We start from the raw sequence: 20,052 nt of genomic DNA on the forward strand, positions 1-20,052 counted from the left end.
ATAGTACGCACTTATAGACACCATGGGACCACCCAGCTGTCATACCGCTCAGGAAGGAGAAGCGTTCTGTCTCAGAGATGAACGTACTTTGGTGCGAAAAGTGCAAATCAATCCCAGAACAACTGGGAAATGCATGTCAGATCTACATGGGCAAATAGTAAAATGCATTGTGTTAATATTTTTCATTATTGTAAAGTATTCATGCTTGCAGAATGTCAAGGGAATTTAATAGCATACCTAACATTGCAATACATTGCAGACCCATACGCATGCGTAGATTGAAATACAAGGCAAATATCACGATTTTCACAGCATTAAATATGTATTAGCTAATACATGAATGATACTGACATGTTGAATAAAACTGTTCCCTACACTGGAATCGAAAATAATGCTAACGTTACTGTACTGTAGCCTGCATCACGTGCACACGATTTCACAACTTCACAGACGTCTTATTCAGTACCAGAAAGCTCTAATCTAATTAATAGTATGCATTAAAATAGCTACGATTGTAAAAAATTTAAATGCATTTAGTGCATTCCGCTACTTGCCCCCCGTCTCTCATTGCTAGTTGAGACTGGCTAGACATCGGTTTGGCTGACATTGTTTTCAGCGGTTTCACTTAGGTGAGACAATTGAGACAGGAGAATGCGCTCTGCTACTGCCTGACACCACCCGAGCAAAATTTGAGTTGCAGGCTTACTCAAGTATGATAATTGGGTAATTTTTCCACCACTGGGTTTTCTCATGTGCCTGGAAGTAGCTAGCATGTTAGCCAATTAACTTGGGCGCTTGACTGCCGTTGTGAGGTCAGAACGCTATCAACCCTACTCGCCGGGCAGAGCGTCCAGTGTACGCACCGAGAGCGCAACGCTCTGAATTTACGTAAACCCAGAGCACACTCCAGATTGAATATACAAACACACATTAAATAAAACTAAGTAATATACACAACTGAAATATTTTATTTCATAGTAATTTCCTATATGGACCTAACAGACAATGCAATACATTGGCAATTGAATGTTCACTATTTTGGGATTTTGAAGCTCAAAACATTTCATGATTGCATGTGTACAAAAATAATCAACTGAAAACCGTGATTTAAAAAAAATTATCTAACCAAATGCGAATTCAAAAAGCACTAATCGCTCAGCACTACAATTCAGGTATGTACCTTCTGCATCAACTGCAAGCATTCACATGCTGCAAACAAATTAAGAAAATAAAGGAACCAGACGAAGTCATGTCAAATCTTTAATGTATGTAAATAACAAATTATCACTGTAGACAAATCCAGGGTCAAAAGCAACAATGACTTTCTTTACACACAGTAATAAGCAGCTACTTGATTTTATTCAATAAGGAAAATAAACTTAACATCAGTGTGTCTGTAATGGTGCACGGCACGCATCCTCACTAGTCAGATCCCTCAACCACATCTATTTGGTGATGTTGTTTCTGGGGAAAGAGGAGGATTACAGACAAAGCATATTAAGAGGGAAACAGACAGTAGTGTGAAGAATAACTAGGTATATACTCAGTTCACATTCTCCTTAAAATTAAAAACATTGAAATGAAATACGCTGAGCTGTTACTTGCAACCCTGCTCTGTGTAATCCACGGATGGGAAACTGGGATACATTTAACCCAATCAGAACCCACGAGGGACCGCAGTGGCTCGCGGGTCTGCGTTCCCACACACGCAGTCAGCCAGCCTTTTGGGGAGCCCCAAGTGACATTTTGTTGTAAAAAGTTGTTTTAGAGTTCCTTTCCTGCACATTTACACATTTTGCCATGGGCGGAGAGAAAGGTTTGCAGTTTAATGTAACTGAGTGGGGGTGACTACATCAACAGGAGCCCGCCGGTTGGGCATTTTACCATGAGTACTACAATTCAGATAACTGGCCGCTAGACTAATTTACCATATTTTTATTTTTTTTGCAGACAGGGGCAAATTGAGTATCAGTCAGTGACTGACATGAGAGAAACTGCTGATGCACAACCAAATTTCGAAATTGCACCTTGTGTATTCTACTATTCATATTCTCAACAGTAAATTGAGACCCCGACTGAGTTCCTACAAAAAGGGGGGTGCCAGTTGCCCATCCCAGGTTTAATCAATCACAAAAAGTGTCACTGTAATTAGACTAGAAATACATACAAGACAGGGTGAAAGAAAGGAAAAATAAAGAGGTACGTAAAATACTCACGCATTCATGCTCTTCCCACTCCCACTCAGAACAATGTAGGGGGTTTTCTGTGACTTCTGTTTCTCCTGAAGCAAAGCGACAGTTCCTAGAGGGGTATCACTACTGCTCATCTTCTTCAGCAGCTGATAAGAGACACATGGGGGGAGAGGTATTTAAATACATACTCGGTCAAACCACTGACTAGACTGGAAGCTTGCTAGGTCATATCCTCAAGGACTCAAATTGGGCAAGCCCTGCAACATGATTTTTCTAGTAAGGCCTGAAAATAAAGTGTTATTCAATTGAAAGCCATATGCGATGAAAAGTATCAGAGAAAAAAAAAAAAAAAGTTCAGATTTCAGTTAAAATAAATAATAATCTTTGAGTGAGCTTAGTTAGACATACCGCTTCCTCTTCCAGCTTTTTCATCCTCCTCTCAGTCTTCATCTTGCCAGACCCCTTCCCATGGAACCGATGTGAGAGCTGCCGGAAAGCCTAGAGAAAGAATAGGGCTAGCGTGAAATATTCTCAATGAGCACCATTTACCTACATTAAAAACAGCAATTAACACATTTGACAAAATCATCATTCTGCATGTCAATGATTTTAAGGGAATTTTAAATAACAATGTACCTCTTTGGGAGTGAGCTTCCGTCCAGATTCATCCACATACTCAATCTTGACGTCTGGCTTGTAGGCGTCCTTCTCCTTGAAGTCCTGGGTGAAGCCTCTATATTCCTCCCTCCGACTGTACTTGTCATCTATAGTCCTAGAGTTGGAGAAACAAGGATAGAGTATTCCACGGAGGCTAACGTGTTTTCATACATTACACAAGAGCAAACCAGGCTTTGAGCCCCCCAAAAAAAGGTAAATTACTAAATACATGCCATTTTATTTATGTTGTAACTTTTGCAATGTCTGAGAAAGTGGTGATTATTTAACTAGCATATAAGCACAAAAAGTAGAGGTAGCTCACATCTTGTCCTCAATGCTGTAGTTATCATTGGGCAGGGCACCGGTAGGTGCACGGACACGGGATATCTTCTGCATTTGAGTGTCCAAGAGACCTAAGGGAGAGAAGAAGGGAAGAAGAGTATGAGAGCATGAACGAAACTATGGAGATAGGAGAATAGAGGACTAGATAAACAGGACAATCCTTTTCTAAACAAATACTGTCAAAGTGGGGCTGTCTACCCCCAATCTCTTACCCTTATTCTTGCAGAGCGCCAAGGCAGCAGCCAGCCCAGAGTTGACAATGGGTTCTTCATCCAGGATGGTGGTCGAGGCTGTGGCGAACTACGAGATAGGAGGCAAGTCAAGCACATCCAGCTGACACATTTTCACTTCAGTAGTTCAGGGGGAAAAAGCTTTGCGTATTCTTATGGGTCATGGTATGTTATTCTCTATATTACCTACTAGAGGACTCCAAAATGAGCACTACTGGTAAATGCATGAGACTACAAGGCAGTAGGATGACTCACATCAGGCTGCTTCTGCTCCTCATCCACATTGACGATGCTCCAGCCAACATTCTCATCCCCATCGGAGTCTGAACCGCCAGCGCCATCTCTCTCCGCCTCCTGCTCGAAATCCTACAACAGAAGAATACAGTTGATACAAGAGACAAACCAGTGTTCAAGCGCAAACACACAGAGCTCATGGCTATTTCAATTCTCCCTACTGAGCACATTAGAATACAATTGGAATCGCTTCCTTGTTCATGAGGTGGTCATGTGCCAATTCTAATGATGTACATCTTTTTAAAATGTTTTTAAAACAGTTAGCTATAGCCTGTCTCTTGCACTGTACCCACCATGATGTCCTCCTGGTCCTCTCGGTTTCCCGACAGGCCGTAGGTGGGGATGTCACCCAGAGTTCTGCAGAACTCAGAGGTGGCGTTGAACACAATGTTCAGATTGTTCTTGTCTTCTTCATCGTCACTGTCGTCCACTCTTGCAAGCCCTCGGACCTGCTCTGCCACCTGAGGGCCAAGAGAGTGAGAACAAGGTTTAAACATTTATTGGTGATTAAATATCACAACAGATTTGTTAGTAATCCACTCAATATTGCTGTTTTCCATTGTCAAAGGAGAGATCCTATCCAGTATACTGATCTTTGGACACAGTGATATTCTAGCATCGTAAAGAGGAACAGCTCTGAACAGAATGCTCACACCTTTTCCCCAGAGTTTTTGAGCAGCTGTTTCTGTTTGAGTTTTCGCTGTTTCTCCAGCTGCTTTTGCAGCTCCTGCTCTGCCTCGTCCTCCTCCAGCACAGCCGGATCAGGGGGGGTGAAGTTCTCTGAAGGAAAAATAAAGAGTAAGTGTTGTCATAATATTGAAGTAAACCAGGCATGAGTGAACCAGACATGTATTTAGCTCATCACTAAACCACTAACAGATGTCTCCCCCACCATCGTCACTGATGTCCATGTCCGCCATCCTGATGTCATCTGACTGTTGGGGTACATCTAGTCCCGGTATGATAACACGCTCCTTCACCCCTTCCTGGCCCTCCTCATCCAACTGCTTGCGACCCCGACCCCGAGCCCTGAAGAAGAGAGAAATAGTCAGAAAAAATGATAAAATAAAGGCTACTCTGTCATTCAGATTGAAGCGAAGCTGATGGGAGCAGAACCTGGAGCCAAAGTCGGTGTTGCGTGTGTCGTCTAATTGGAGCTCATCAGGCAATGCCTTCTCCTTCTTCCTGATCTTCCTGACACGCTGCTTGGTCTTCTTAAAGCCCACCTATAATAACAAAATAAGTAAGAACCTGCCTGTGAATAATGACAACAATTAATGATAACTCATAGTGTGTGAACAATTCTCAAACACACACAGACTTAATATTCAAAAGAAAATGCATTCAAGCATTACATCTGAGACAAGAGCAAACATATCCAAAGGACAGCTTCCAAAGCCCTCTCCAGAGCACCCCCTCCCCACAGCCCTCACCATCTCCTGGGGTGTGTAGTACTCTGAGGCAATAGCGAGAGCAGGCATCTCCAGGGACTGGGCCTGGTTCCTCAGGGTCTCCCTGATGGCCAGGAGCTCCCGTTCCCGTTCCCCCTCAGCACAGCCCCCTTTGCTCAGCCGGAAACTCTTCTTCTTCTCTCCATCAATCTCCTCATCATACTTGCCCAGCACAGTGCGCGGCTTGAACTGCAGAGGTGGACATTGGACAGTGAGATTGAATTAAGCGGTGAAAGTGACATGCCAGTATTTCAGAAATAATGAAAAACGAAGTTGACACTGCATTTCTTACCCTAACCATGTCATCCACACTCTCTCGTCCTTACCGTAACCATGTCATCCACACTCTCGTCCTCTTCATAGGCTTTGTAATCAGGCTTTTTCTTCTTCAACTCCACATTCTTCTCAGCATTTTCTTTGTCCACCAGACTCACATTTACAAGAACATCGCCCCCCTCTTCATCAAGCACACCTGAAAGACACACAAAAGGGCAATGAGTGGGTGGGCATGCACCCCTATTTTTATGATGTGGATCTGGCTTAAGCATGGTCTTCATTAATATATTTGTGTGTTATTGGTAACATTTCAACCTGCTCTCACCTTTGTCTTGCAGTGTAAGAATGACAGTCTCCCCTTCATTAAATGACTCCATCTTGTGCTGCACAGTGAGACCCTTTAGGTCCCGAGAGCTGTAAGCGGCCTATAACAAAGACAAGCATAAGAACATAAGACCTAGAGGCATTATCTCACATCAGATCACTTGACTCAGTCTGCACAGAATCAAGACATAAAGTGCCTCCCTTAGGGGTAGTGACTTTACGGGGGGGGGGGGGGGACTGGCATATTGCCGGAATGCTGTTTATATCTAGCTTGCAATCACACACACAAACCAGTAAGTTAAGCAGTTGAGATATTCAACACGAGAAGATTTGACCTTGTTGGTCTGTCCAAACTCCTCCTCCACCAGATTGCTCACACCAAACTCCTCATCCATCTCCTGCAGAAGCTTGGCCTATAGGGAAAGAAAGGAAATAAAGGAACCAATTAAATCTGAGTACAAAATAACATTGTGACTAATACACACAAACAGCTCCCTTCATCTCACAGCCCTCCTCCTTCCCCCATGGTTCCCACCCTACTCACTCTCTTCTCTGCCAGTTCTTTCTCTTTGGCCATCTTCCGGCTCCTCTCAACCCAGGCAACAGTGTCATCCAGCCAGTCTTCTTCTGCTAAGGTCTTCACTTTCCTGAAAACCACAGCAAGAGAGGAAGAGAAAAAATAAATGAATTGAAACACTAACTACTATAGTCCAAGTTGGTGTATGTACAGCCTTCCTGCCGTTTAGACCTTACCCCAGTTTCTTATTGAGGAGCCTCTTTTCCTTCAGAGCTGCCAGTTTCTCCCGCATCTCCTTCTGCTGTTTAATGTACACTGGGTTGATCGTCTCTGCAACAATTGGCTGCTCCTTCGTGCCGAGCTCTGGAGCAGCAGACAGGGAGGGGTGAGTCAGTAAAATTACAAAATCAGCAAGTCTCACATGACCTTACTACTACAAACATGGTCATCTAGTTCTAGTCAGAGAAGTAACATGGCTTAAGTTTGCCTCACCTTTAGTGGTGTCAGTCATTTCCAGAGGCTTCAGACCAAGCTTGGCCCTCAGCTTGCTGTTAGAAAGAAAACCAGGGAAGAGTTATTCAGAATTGACCACCATCAGTGCGCCATCATTCAATGTCTGTCTTTCACTTACTTTGTCTCTTCAATGGTAAGTGAGGCATCTCCACTTGCAGACTGTGGTGCAATTTCTAGAGGAAAAGAAAAATTTAAGTTAACACAGGAGAAAACCTGGCATCTTCGATGTCATATATGCATTAGGTCTGACTATTTAAGCAATAAGGCCCGAGGGGGTGTGGTATATGACCAATATACCACAGTTAAAGGCTGTTCTTAAGCACAACAATGTGGAGTGCCTGGATACAGCCCTTAGTCGTGGTATACTGGCCATATACCACAAACCCCCGAGGTGCCTTATTGCCATTATAAACTGGTTACCAACATAATTAGCAAAAATAAATGTTTTGTCATACCCATGGTATACATTCTGATATACCACGGCTGTCAGCCAATCATCATTCAGGACTCGAACCACCTAGTTTATAATTGAGTGTATTGCGCACTGATAAGATGTTATGAATGTTTTTGTATGTGGAAATCTGCATGACTGATGTATTTACCTGTGCCCTCACATCCGGGCTCCACTTTTTCTTTCTTTACGCGAGGCTCCCCAGTACTCCTCTCCCCTTTACTGCGACCGTCTCTCTCGGAACCCCGTCCACTCCTTTCCTTCGATCTGGACCGTTTCCTTTTCTCCCGCTCTCGGTTGCTGTCTCGTTCCTTGTCCCTCTCCCGGTCCTTATGACGGTGTTTTTTGTGTTCGCGGTGACCACGTTCTTCGGCATCCTTATCTTTATCACGGCCCTTTTCCTTGTGTTTTTTCGACGAACCCATCTTCCTTGTTATGTTATGTAAAAGTGCTTGCTAGCTAGTTAAAAAAAATAATACTAACTTTACCTGTCCGTATGCAACAGTTAACGTTTATATTCGCTAGCTAAGGTAACGTGCCAGCGATTGTTGACAGTCAGTAGACGATTAAGATATTTTATTAAGTTATATGGCTAGGGAAAAAACGTAAAACTTTAGTCAAAAACATTGCTCGTAAAACCCCATCTCAGGGCAAGCTGCAACAAATTGTTTAAGCAAGTCTTTACTTACGTGTGAACAAAAACACAAATCGCACTGTGGACGACTTGATAATGACCTTTTTAAATTTATTTCCGGGGTCAAATGAAACGTCACTTCAGAACAAATACTTTTTGTTGTTGAATGAACTATGTGAGAAAACCGACTCCTGATACTTCCATCTGAAGTACACGAAGTGATTTCGTTTTCCCTGGATTGTGTTGAATAAGTCTATTTGCAGGTAATATTTTTGAGTTATATTTGTGGTTTTGATGATAGCCTACTGTTGTGAAAATACCAACTTCACACTGTGACATTTTGTTTGACACAGTGAAGTAGAGTGAACTAGGCCAATGTTTTGTTGAAAATAAAAATAGAAGAGATAAGGTGAAAAATAATATTTTTAAATAAATAAAATGTTTATTTGCAAGTCTCATGATATATGATATTGTGTCATACAAAATCTATGACTATGTTATTAAAAGTTTGTATTTTCATATACATAACATGCCACTTGAGAATAGCCAGCACAAATACCGTATGGTTAAATTGTAAAAAGCCTATAACAACTACTTCTCAATTTCACATAAATAAATGTGTTTCTATCTCCATGTGAAATACAATTATTTATTTGAACATCAAGCAAAAAATTCAACTGACAGTTGAATTGATTTTATTGGAATTGGAATGAAACAGACTTAAAATGTCTTGATGACATGTTCTGAGACAAGTAAATTAAGTAACTTAAGCACAGAGGATTGAAGCTATGGTCACCATTGCCCTAATGGCAGTGGTGGAAAAAGAGCCCTATTGTCATACTTGAGTAAAAATAAAGATACCTTAATAGAAAATGACTCAAATAAAAGTGCAAGTCACCCAGTAAAATACTACTTGAATAAGTCTAAAAGTATTTGGTTTTAAATATACTTAAGTATCAAAAGTACATGTAATTGCTCAAATATACTTAATTATCAAAAGTATAAATCTTCTCAAATTCCTTATATTAGGCAAACCAGGCGGCATGATTTTTGCTTTTTTAAATTTACGGATAGCCAGGGGCTTACTCCAACACTCAGACAATATTTACAAACGAAGCATTTGTATTTAGTGAGTCCGCCAGATCAGAAACAGTAGGGATGATCAGGGATGTTCTTTTGATAAGTGCATGAATTGAACCATTTTCCTGTCCTGCTAAGAATTCAAAATGTAACAAGTACTTTTGGGTGTCAGGGAAAACGTATGGAATAAAAAAGTACATTATTTTCTTTCGGTATGTAGTGGACTAAAAGTTGTCAAAACATAAATCGTCAAGTACAGATACCCCAAAAAACGACTTAAGTAGTACTTTAAAGTATTTGTACTTAAGTACTTTACACCACAGCCTAATGACCGTGGTCTGGTGGTCTAGTTTCTTCAGCATGGTGAGGGTGGACTCTGCAGCCGCCTCCATAGTGTGAGCATCTCTTTAGGGTTTCGTTTATGAACCAGTAGCACAGAGCTGTAAGAACAAGGCTTCTCCCTCTCTGTTTCTGGGAGATCAAAGGTATAAAATCCAGGGTGATGGATGGGGGCCACCCCAAGTCTGTGGAGGCACATGCCCAGATACACATCATCGATGGGGAACAGATGCACCCTCTCTGACACTTGTCTCAGACGCATAGCAAGTGCACCAGAGTACACCACCCCTCCTCCACCAGCATATGGTGGGTATGCACCTTTGTAAAAACTCTCTGAGATATAGTATTTGGTGGTTGGCTGTCGGTTTGGCATTGCATTCTGAATTACATCCCCCACAAATAAATCCTTTATCTTCTCAGTTTTGTTCCTATCTGCGCTCCACATGCCGTTCTCCTCCCTCTGTTTATGCAGGTAGTCCAGGAGAGAACTTGTCCTAACAAAAACATCATCATCACCCTTGAAGACAAACTGTGCCCCTGGACAGTGGTTCTGAAGCCAATGCCAGAAAAGCAGATCTTTCAGGGTCAGGTTAAAGAAAGTGTCCCTGAAGTCCCACTGCAGGATGTCCCCATACTGCTGGCTCTCCAGCATCAGGAGGCCCCCAAGGTCTGGGTGAGGTCCCGTTGTCGAGTCCTGTCTACCCAGCAGAAAGACTGTGCGCACCAGCCCACCTCTCCCCCCGAGCTCCCCCTTCACCCAGCCACTTCTCCCCCATGTTTCCCGGATAGCCTGCCTGTTCTCAAAGTTACCCACCTGGGATTTGATGGCCATTAGCAGCATAGGTAGCTCCGGCCCAGTACTTTCATTGCCAGCACACACTCTGGGCTGGTTCATGAGGAAGGGGTACACCCTGCAATGCATGGACTGGACGAATGCCCTCATCTGCTCTGGCAGGGTATTGAAGTCAGGTAGGTGAGGCAGCCAGCACTTGTCTGGGCCACAGTCTGAGGAGACCTCCATCTCTGGTGGCTGAGTGCTAATCCTTGTGATCATACCTGCAGTTGAGTTGCCCCTCAAAATGGGGTTATGGCGCCGGTCCCAGAGATGCTGAAGCTGGTTCCACAAAGCACTGTCCTCCAGGCGAAGGTTCCAGAAGGGGCCCAGGGGATGGGAGGCCAGTGCCCCAGAGTTGGCAGAGACCCCTGGGGCAACAAAGTGGACAGGTAGGTGGGGAGGGGAGTAGGATATGGATACAAATATGGACACCATGATATAAACAAGGAGATGTCCCATCATCACACAGGGCATGAGGCAGAGGCACAAGATCGTTCCATTGCATCGGCATCGGGCCATTGGCTGCTGCATGCAGTAGGACATGAATAGAAAGAATGAAGAGAGAGAGAGAGAAATAAAGGAGGGGGGGTTAGCAACTCACTGGCAAAATAAACATGAGCATATAAACGGGTTAAATGAAGAGCATAAGTAGTTATCAAAATGAGGTACTTTGTTTTATTAATGTGAGACCAATAACGGGATACAGCCAGCCAGAACTAGATGCAACTGCAGGTCTCTGAGGGTCAGTGTCCTAGGTGATGCTCCAGAGAGGCTTGTTATCTGTGCTTGGCCAAGGACTCAGAGCATCACACAGCCCAAGATATTTACATCATGTACCTTTCAACACAACATTGATAAGGAAAGCTGAAGGTATACCATGTTTCCTATTCCTCTCAAAGTTGGTGAAAATAAACTAACAAACATCCAGTTACCAGAGATATAACAACTTCCATGTAATACTCATTTCAAGGTTATTAACCCACATAGTTAGTGTCTACATTTTGCTATTGTGAATGTATGTTTGCCATCATGAACCCCCCCAAAAGATCAACAATCACATACAACTTAGAGGTTATAATGAATACATTTGGAATAATATCCTAAAGACAAAATGTAGACCTACATTATTAGCTAAAATAAGGATTCCATTACAACCGATTCCATTAGCATACTGTTGTTCATTTTATAACAAGACTAAGGTCAGGAGTAACTTACAAAATGTACTGTAGGCTCAGGCGTGGAGAAGACGTGAGCGTCAGTAGAGGAAAGAAAATGTTATAGAAGATCCATCATTTTGACTATTCGATCCTCTTATGCTTTTCCGCTCCTTCAGTGATGGCTGTAGACTAGGTTTACAGTAGGCGTCTTCTAAGAAGTCGAATACATAATAAACTAATATTAAACATTGAATTAGAAAATTAACACCAGCAAAGTACAATAATCGAGCAAGCTGCATAAATTGTTCACAGGCTAGTCAACATGACGCCTCATTTATCCATTGGTAGGAAAAGGAAAAACAAAATTGCCCATATTCTTTCCTACCGTCCCATTGAGTTGAATCAAAATAATTATATGAATTCTTAGCTTTGGTTAGCATTGTGTTCAATAGGTATCATTCATAGAGCTTGAAGAATGCAGAAGAGGCTCCGCAGGTGAATTCACCACAAGTCAGCATTTGCACGTACGTTATGGATGGATGGCAACAAGGTAGAAGGTAAACCACACCCATAGGTCTACGACATCTGTCACGAGGGTTTGAAATATGAGGCCACCCACCCACCACAAACACAAACAGTCAAATTCCTCCAAGCAGTAGGCTTATTGTAAAAATCATGGTATTTACAATTCACAGACAACCTAGTTTCGTTCAGCATAGTTGTTTAACATATACATTCAGATTTGCATTGTTCTGATTGCAGAATTGTATTTGACTATATGTTTGATTGATGGATATAGACATAATAAGGGCAGCTTCATAATAATATATCATACTTTTTAGAGGACAACAGCCTATAGAGGACAACATGTCTGCAGCTATAAGGTCATAGGCTAAGTTGAGTTTGAATGTCAAATATTACTTCAAAATTGACACTTCTTTTCTCATGATATGGATTGTGAACATATAGCCTACTGCCTCAAGCTTCACCACTATCTCTCTTTAGTTTTAACACACACGGAAAACACACATTGTACAAACCTGAATAAAACTCCCTTCCTCTAAGGCCATTTTAGTTTTAGCACTTTCGTGTTAACTGCATTGAGGGACACCCGTATCAGTATAATTTCTCTACCCCTTGATTCCTTTGCCGGTCTATGGCTCTCCCTCCTCTTGCCCTGTCCCTTTTGCTCACTGAAACCTGCCATGGCCCATTCCCTCACTTCCCTGACATCATCAGTTTGTATGCAACGATGGAACCAAACATTGACCAAGGACTGAGGTCCTTGGCAAGGCAACATCAAGTGTTTCCCAGTTTCACTATGCCTGTACCTGTCTACTATTGTTGGCTGGAGTTGCTGTTGTCACACAGATCACATGCAGTGGATGTGAGCCCCAGAGTGGGGCTGCTGATTGATCTGCCCCCAGGGTACCTAATCACACCACCCTGCCTCCCAACCAACACTTATGTAATGGTGAACAGGGTGTATCCGGGTTCAGCGAAAATCTGAATCATCAATGGCAATCTGACAGTCCCACTGACTGTATAATGTAACTGTTCGATAATTTCCAAACTGGCACTCATGGCTTGAATGTCCAACAGTCACTGGGGAGATAGCAGCAGCCTCTGTGCTTCTTCAGAGTATCACTCACTAATGTGCCGTTATATTAATAAAGTATTTTTTTGTGTTGATTTCACCTTCACATGTGCACATTTCCAGTCAACAAAGTCCACAATATATACACTGAGTGTACAAAATATTAGGAACACCTTCCTAATATTGAGTTGCACCCCTTTTGCCCTAAGAACAGCCTTAATTCACCGGGGCATGAAGTACCATGTGTCAAAAGCGTTCCACAGGGATGCTGGCTCATGTTGACTCCAATGCTTCCCACAGTTGTGCCAAGTTGGCTGGATGTCCTTGGTGGTGGACCATTCATGATACACATGGGAAACTGTTGAGCGTGAAAAAGAAGCATTGCAGTTCTTGACACAAACTGGTGCGCCTGGCACCTACTACCATACCTCGTTCAAAGGCACTTACATATTTTGTCTTGCTCATTCACCCTCTGAATGGCACACATACACAATCCATGTATCAATTGTCTCAAGGCTTAAGACATCCTTCTTTAACCTGTCTCCTCCCTGTCATCTACACTGATTGAAGTGGATTTAACAGGTGACATAAACTAATTACTAATGTTTTGTACGCTCAGTGTATATATACTGAACAAAAATATAAATGCAACATGTAAAGTTTTGGTCCCATGTTTCATGAGCTGAAATAAAAGATCCCAGAAATTTTCCATCTGCACAAAAAGCTTATTTCTCAAAAATGTTGTTCACAAATTTGATTACATTATTGAGCATTTCTCCTTTTCCAAGATAATCCATCCACCTGGCAGGTGTAGCATATCAAGAAGTTGATTAAACAGCATCATGATTACACAGCTGCACCTTGTGCTGGGGACAATAAAAGGCCACTCTTAAATGTGCAGTTTTGTCACACAACACAATGCCACAGATGTCTCAAGTTTTGAAGGAGCGTGCAATTGGCATGCTGACTGCAGGAATGTCCACCTGAGCTGTTGCCAGAGGATGAATGTTCCTTTCTCTACCAAAAGCCGCCTCCAATATTGTTTTAAAGAATTTGGCAGTACGTCCAACCGGCCTCACAACCACAGACAACTTATAACCACGCCAGCCCAGGACCTCCACATCTGGCTTCTTTACCTGCGGGATCGTCTGAGACCAGCCACCCGGATAGCTGATGAAACTGAGGAGTATTTCTGTCTGTAATAAATCTCTTTTGTGAGGAAAAACTCATTCTGATTGGCTGGGCTTGGCTCCCAAGTGGGTGGTCCTATGCCCTCCCAGGCCCACCCATGGCTGCGCCCCTGCCTAGTCATGTGAAATCCATAGATTAGGGCCTAATTAATTAATTTAAATTGACTGATTGCCTTATATGAACTGTAACTCAGTAAAATAGTTGAAATTGTTGCATGTTGCGTTTATATTTTTGTTCAGTATAGATATGGATTTTTCATGTGTGTGCCATTCATACGTAAAAAAAAAGTCATACTAGAAAGTATTGTTACAACAGATTCACATGGTTTGATGTAAAAAAAAAAATGTATTCCAATAAACGGTTCTGGTTTTTCATATTTTCCAGAAATGATACACAGTGGATGATTTTATATTCCAGCTATCTGTTTTTGTCCTGCACATGTTTTGGAGTGCAATCATGGCTGCAGAATCATTATCCTCTCCCTTTTACTTGTCCTTTATATACAATGGGTAGATGGTTCTCATAACATTCAGCATTGTAATCCTGTAATCAACCATTAATATTGTTGGTATTAACATCACTGATTATTATTGTCGCTGAACAGCAATATCACAGTTTCTTTATCACAGTAAGTTGTAGGACAGACGAATGTTCTCAAACATAAAGATTCTCCCCCTGAGCCATCAATTACGAACAGGATGAAAACCATACAGTTTGTATGTGTGTGCAAACGGTAATACTGATATAGATCAACACATTTACATTTTAGTCATTTAGTGGATGCTCTTATGTAGAGCAAATTACAGGAGAAATTAGAGTTAAGTGCCTTGCTCAAGGGCACACACATAGATTTTTCATCTTGTTTTTTCATCTAGCGACCTTTCGGTTACTGGCCCAATGCTTTTAACCGCTAGGCTACCTCATGCTACATCCTTTCTCATGCACCGTGGCATTGAGCAGGTACACTGCAGTCTGGATTGATCAGAGGAAATATAAGCAGGGTTGAGAACATGCATGTCCAGATCGTATCAGTCGTTCTTAGTAAAATTCCCCACTTTCCATCAGCTGAATGTGATGCTCTGATCACGCCTGCCTAACAAAGCAGCATCATATTAATCACATTGCACTCCATACAAAGATCACTGATCAAAGTTCCAGGAAGATAAAACTGTACACACAGGGAAGGGGACCCATTACTACAATATGAAAATAGTATTATCTGTTCATGATAATCAATTGTTCAACAGGTTGGACAAAGTGAGAGTGTTACAGCAGAGTCATCAGAGTCTGTCGGAACTGACCTTTTGATCTCCCAAGGAAGCAGAGCAACAGGGTGAGAACACTACAGAACAGTTCTGATAGTTTCCCCACATCTTATGGACAGTTCTTACCCTCCTCATTAATAAAGGAGGATGTCTCTAATTTGTCATCTGTCCATCAGACGGTTATCAGCATCATCCTTGATGTCAATATTTGGAACAGGAAATAAGAGAACAGTAGAAAACAAGCCTTCAATACACACATGAATAGATGTAAAATCACACAAATCATCAATTCACAGATTTACAACAAGTTCCAAGGAAATCATACAACAGATCTTTGTTTAAATTGTTTGCTTCTTTTCATGTGCAAACTACAAATGGAACAGTCTTTACTCATCACATGACAAATTCGGTATTAAGTCCTTTGCGTTGCGTGAACAACAGGGAAAATGTTCAAGAAGCAATCAGAGATTAAAGTGACGTCTATACAGCTTTTCTTTCCTTTATCTAATGTATGACTAATCATTTTACCTCAGGGGAGCTTCTAAATTGTGATGATGCCTGCTTTGCGTAAGCCCTGCATCTCTTTGACAAGGCTCATTCACAATAGATCCCATTAGAAAGATGTAATTCAGATTAACTTAAAAGAACTGCAGGAAGAGAAACTCATTGTGGAGGTCACAGTGGAGTATGGCTTGTTGACACACAGCACACCTTTAGTGAGGTCTGGTGAGTGATTGAATAATACAGAGCAAGACTAAGCGCAGCTGGAGGTCATTGTTTCGGAAATACCTGGTAAAGGTAAGATGACTGGAAGAAGCACTGATGAACCATTTACAGAGATCCACAGTCAAGAACTCACTCAGATGCACGTACACACAAATGTGTGTACACCATGAACAAACAGAAATGTAGAAAAAATATAGATCAACACATCATTACGAAGTTGGCAGGGAAGAAAATCCCAGAATCAATTACGTATTTAGAGAACAAACTATTTAACTGCAAAATTAATATGAATGGATGTTACATTGCTTTGGAAGACCAAACTATACACAGCTTAACCAAAGGCATTCTTGGTTTTAAGATTTCAGATTTCTTGCATTTCTTACCTAAATGTGTTTATAAATTTGGAAAAAGGGCTACTGGCAGTTTTTCGACCAAAATGTGTTGAGGGAAATTATGGTTTTATAGCAAAACACTTATGGCATAAACTGATTCAGGTTGAACCTCTTTATCCTATAGAGCACTTATATGAAAGCCATAATCCCAAGTACAAAAGTTCAAGTTTTAAATACACATATTGTTGTTCTGGTGTTTCTTACAGCAGCAACACCCACCCATGAGCTAGGTTTTGTCTAGCCAATCACAGAGCACCCTCATCAAACTGAACCCTTTGGTATGTCTTGAGGTTGGGGACGAACTAGGTCTTTCTGCACCTAAATCAAATTAAACAACCATCTACAGTATAGGGGTCAAATAATCAGACAAGTGTGTGCGAACACCAAGAGATCGTTAATATAATCTATGTCCACATGTCATACATAACAGCACCTTAATAGATCATAATTTGCAATAATGATCAGTAAATGTACAATTTGTGAAAAGGAACCAAGGCATAGTCAGATAGACACAAACTCATGGGCAACTTAACAAACCTCCGTATTAAATACAAGGATGGGTCTAACCTTAAGGACCAAGGCTGAGAACTATAACCAATATGCAGGAAGAGTGGGATTCACAGTGTACTCAATGATAAAGCTTTGTTATCGTTTTCACAGATTAAATCAATATTTCTAAAAGAACAATGCATAGTATTGTAGTAAAAGAGATTCAAACCTATAGAGGCAGATAGGAGTACAGAGCAGACACTGTAGGGCTAAAGAAGGGATAAGGCGTCACGTCAGAAGATAAGAGTAAAAGGGCATCATTTTAAGTCTGCTACAAAGGATTGCCCCTTTCTGTTATCCTGAGCACTGTATAACATGGTATACAGCTGGGCTCTCCAACCCTGTTCCTAGAGAGCTACCATCCGGTAGGTTTTCGCTACAACCCGAATCTAGCGCACCTGATTCCAATAATTAGCTGGTTGATAAGCTGAATCAGGTTAGTTACAACTGGGGTTGGAGCGAAAACCCACAGGAGCGTATCTCTCTAGGAACAGGGTTGGAGAGCCCTGGTATACAGAAACATGGTATAGCTGAAAACAGCTTGAGGAAATAAATGAATCAGGAAGAACTAATGAACTGAAGACCAGGATGGATGCATGAATGGATAGATAAAGATAGATGAGCAGATAAACAGGAAGACAGACAAGGCAGATAAAGGCATGGATACTATCAAAAGATTAGGATTGTTGAACTTTGAAACATAGATACTATCTAAACAATAGGATAGTTCAACTTTGTATTACATTTTCATACACAACCAAATAGTTTGGCTGTGGACCTCAAAAGTCCTCAGTTTGGCAATCACTGGATTTAATTAATTCAATATAAATCAATAAACTGGTCTAAAAATACAACTTTTTAAAAAAACAATAATTATTTAGGTCATGGATGAAATGGAAACGTTGACAAGGATTGTCTCTCTGCTGCCTTTCTGTCTCATCTTTCAAGTCTGATTTTCATTACTAGTGTATGTTTCACAATTGCGAGAAATGATCAAGAGTATTTTCTATATTCCCTCTGTTGTCTTGACTTCCTTCTCAGTAATTCATGTTACATTTTAACACATATGTATAGAATGTATATTTTTTAAGTTGAATTTAAGCAGTGACAAACAATGCAAAATAAATGACAAAACATATAAATAAAAAATAAATACTCTGTAATGGTAAACATGTACAGGCAAAATATTCCAGAAACGAGGAGGACACTCAAAGAACATCTTGGTGCAGTTTTGTCTTAATTTAAGCACACACCTATGTACGCTCTTAGAAATAAACCTGCTATCTGGAACCTTAAAGGGTTCTTCGGCTGTCCCCATAGGATAATCCTTTGAAACCCCCTTTTTGGTTGCAGGTAGAACCCTTTTGGTTCCGGGTAGAACCCTTTTGGGTTCTACATGGAACCCAAAAGGGTTCTACATGGAACCCAAAAGGGTTCTACCTAGAAGCAAAAAGGGTTTTACCTGGAACCAAAAAGGGTGGAGGGGGGGACAGCTAAAGAACCCTTTTGGAACCATAGAAGAAGAGTGGGTTCATCTTCTTCTATCTTTCCAACCATTGTCTGTTGGAAAGACAACATGGATAGATCCATGACTAAGTCCAGTTCAATAACAGTCTGCCGAATCTGTTCAACGTTGCCTGTGTATCGTTGCTGCGGCTCTTGACCATCCTTCTATTGACACCAGCTCTGGTTTCATCCACAGCGTTGTAGGTTTCTGATTTCACCCCATTTCTCTAAGAATTGGCACAATTAAATCCGCTCACTCCTCCACCAGTCACACAATGCTATATTGAACAATTCTCACAAGAGTAATAAAAAAAATGACATTGACATTTACTATCCAGTTAGGAAAGACAGAACTAAACCAACAATATGGCAAGATCAGCTGTCCTCTGGGACTGTGTCACTTCAGTTGAGAGGCAATATTTTAAAGGACCAAACATTTTGATCGGTAAAATGCATTGGAATGACCTTTCTGGAGCTATGTATAGGGGCGTTATCATAGTTTAATGGTGGGGTGTCACTATAGTTGTTTCTATTCTGGTTCTGCATGCATTATTGATTTTGTAAATGGCCTTGTGTCAGACCAGGACTCATTGCACTTCATTAGCTTCTGTAATGCTATGAACCACAAGCATCAAATGAGTCATCTGATTACAGTGGATCATGGAAGATAATATTTACATGTTTAAGTCATATAGCAGATGCTCTTATCCAGTGTGACTTACAGGAAAAATTAGGGTTAAGCTCCTTGTTCAAGAGCACATCAGCATATTTTTCACTGAGTCGGCTCTGGGATTCTAAACGGCGACCTTTCGGTTACTGGCCCAACGCTCTTAACCGCTAGGCTACCTGCCCCCCTATCTGCCAGATATCTAAGCATTATATAAAAATGGTCAAAATTACAAATGGTATTGGATGAGGATCAGGTTGGCCAGAAATTAGACTATTTATAAAATAACCAATCAAATTATTTCTCCCATAATCTATAGAAGTGCACTATTTCAATCATCAATTCATCATCCATAGGGCCAATCTGTTAATCAGCGTTCCCTTCTTCATCATTCTACCTTTCATTTCTCCTTCACAAAACTATGGCTCGCCCAATGCGGGTTTTCTCCATCCCTCCACTCTGTCCCTCTAATCAGTCTCCCACTCTCAGACCTGGGTCTCCAGGCCGCTGAGTTTGGGGGTCAGGATGCGAGGAGTGACCCCGGAATTGAGGTCCCTCTCAAACTCCAGTAGCTGACCCATGAAGTTGAGGTTAGGAGACACCACAGGACGACGGCCCCGCACGTACTTGTAGGCATCCGTCATGGTCATCAGGGTGTGCTTCATCAGGTAGGCGATGACGATGGTTGCCGAGCGGGACACGCCTGCTTGACAGTGAACCAACACTCCACGCCCACTCTGGTGAGCCTCCTCTGTGAATAAAAAGAGGTGGCTATCAGATCGCTGAAATTCATCAACTACACAGCTTTTTCTGGATCTAACTCTCCAGTTCTCCCATCTTCCCGTTTGATCCATTTATAGCTTCCTA

General features: G+C 41.6%; 3 protein-coding genes across 5 annotated transcripts in view; all 3 read right to left on the reverse strand.

Moving 5' to 3' along the window:
* Positions 1-1,247: 1,247 nt before the first annotated feature.
* On the reverse strand, positions 1,248-8,005 carry LOC129863958 (U4/U6.U5 tri-snRNP-associated protein 1-like). The gene is made up of 20 exons (XM_055936434.1): positions 7,399-8,005; positions 6,915-6,969; positions 6,776-6,831; positions 6,520-6,646; positions 6,311-6,413; positions 6,102-6,179; positions 5,768-5,867; positions 5,493-5,638; positions 5,149-5,355; positions 4,832-4,941; positions 4,608-4,744; positions 4,371-4,495; positions 4,009-4,176; positions 3,677-3,787; positions 3,404-3,491; positions 3,172-3,262; positions 2,829-2,964; positions 2,601-2,690; positions 2,217-2,338; positions 1,248-1,464 (listed from the first exon to the last, which is right to left on the reverse strand). Exons 1-20 carry the CDS (start codon positions 7,670-7,672, stop codon positions 1,446-1,448), a joined length of 2,343 nt encoding a protein of 780 aa, XP_055792409.1. The 5' UTR covers positions 7,673-8,005; the 3' UTR covers positions 1,248-1,445.
* A 296-nt stretch (positions 8,006-8,301) lies between these two features.
* si:dkey-175m17.6 (N-acetyllactosaminide beta-1,3-N-acetylglucosaminyltransferase 2) lies at positions 8,302-11,440 on the reverse strand. Its single transcript, XM_055936436.1, has 2 exons — positions 11,351-11,440; positions 8,302-10,660 (listed from the first exon to the last, which is right to left on the reverse strand). The coding sequence occupies exon 2, from the start codon at positions 10,652-10,654 to the stop codon at positions 9,317-9,319; it is 1,338 nt and encodes a 445-aa protein (XP_055792411.1). The 5' UTR covers positions 10,655-10,660; positions 11,351-11,440; the 3' UTR covers positions 8,302-9,316.
* Positions 10,785-20,052, reverse strand: part of LOC129863957 (uncharacterized) — a 28,751-nt gene continuing 19,483 nt past the window's right edge. For all 3 annotated transcript variants that reach the window (XM_055936431.1, XM_055936432.1, XM_055936433.1), the window contains exon 6: positions 10,785-19,936. In XM_055936431.1, coding sequence (XP_055792406.1) covers positions 19,671-19,936 — 266 coding nt within the window. In that variant the 3' untranslated portion in view covers positions 10,785-19,670. The remainder of the gene's footprint in view (positions 19,937-20,052) is intronic.

Source organism: Salvelinus fontinalis, chromosome 10, assembly GCF_029448725.1.
Source record: "Salvelinus fontinalis isolate EN_2023a chromosome 10, ASM2944872v1, whole genome shotgun sequence".
Lineage (NCBI taxonomy): Eukaryota > Metazoa > Chordata > Actinopteri > Salmoniformes > Salmonidae > Salvelinus > Salvelinus fontinalis.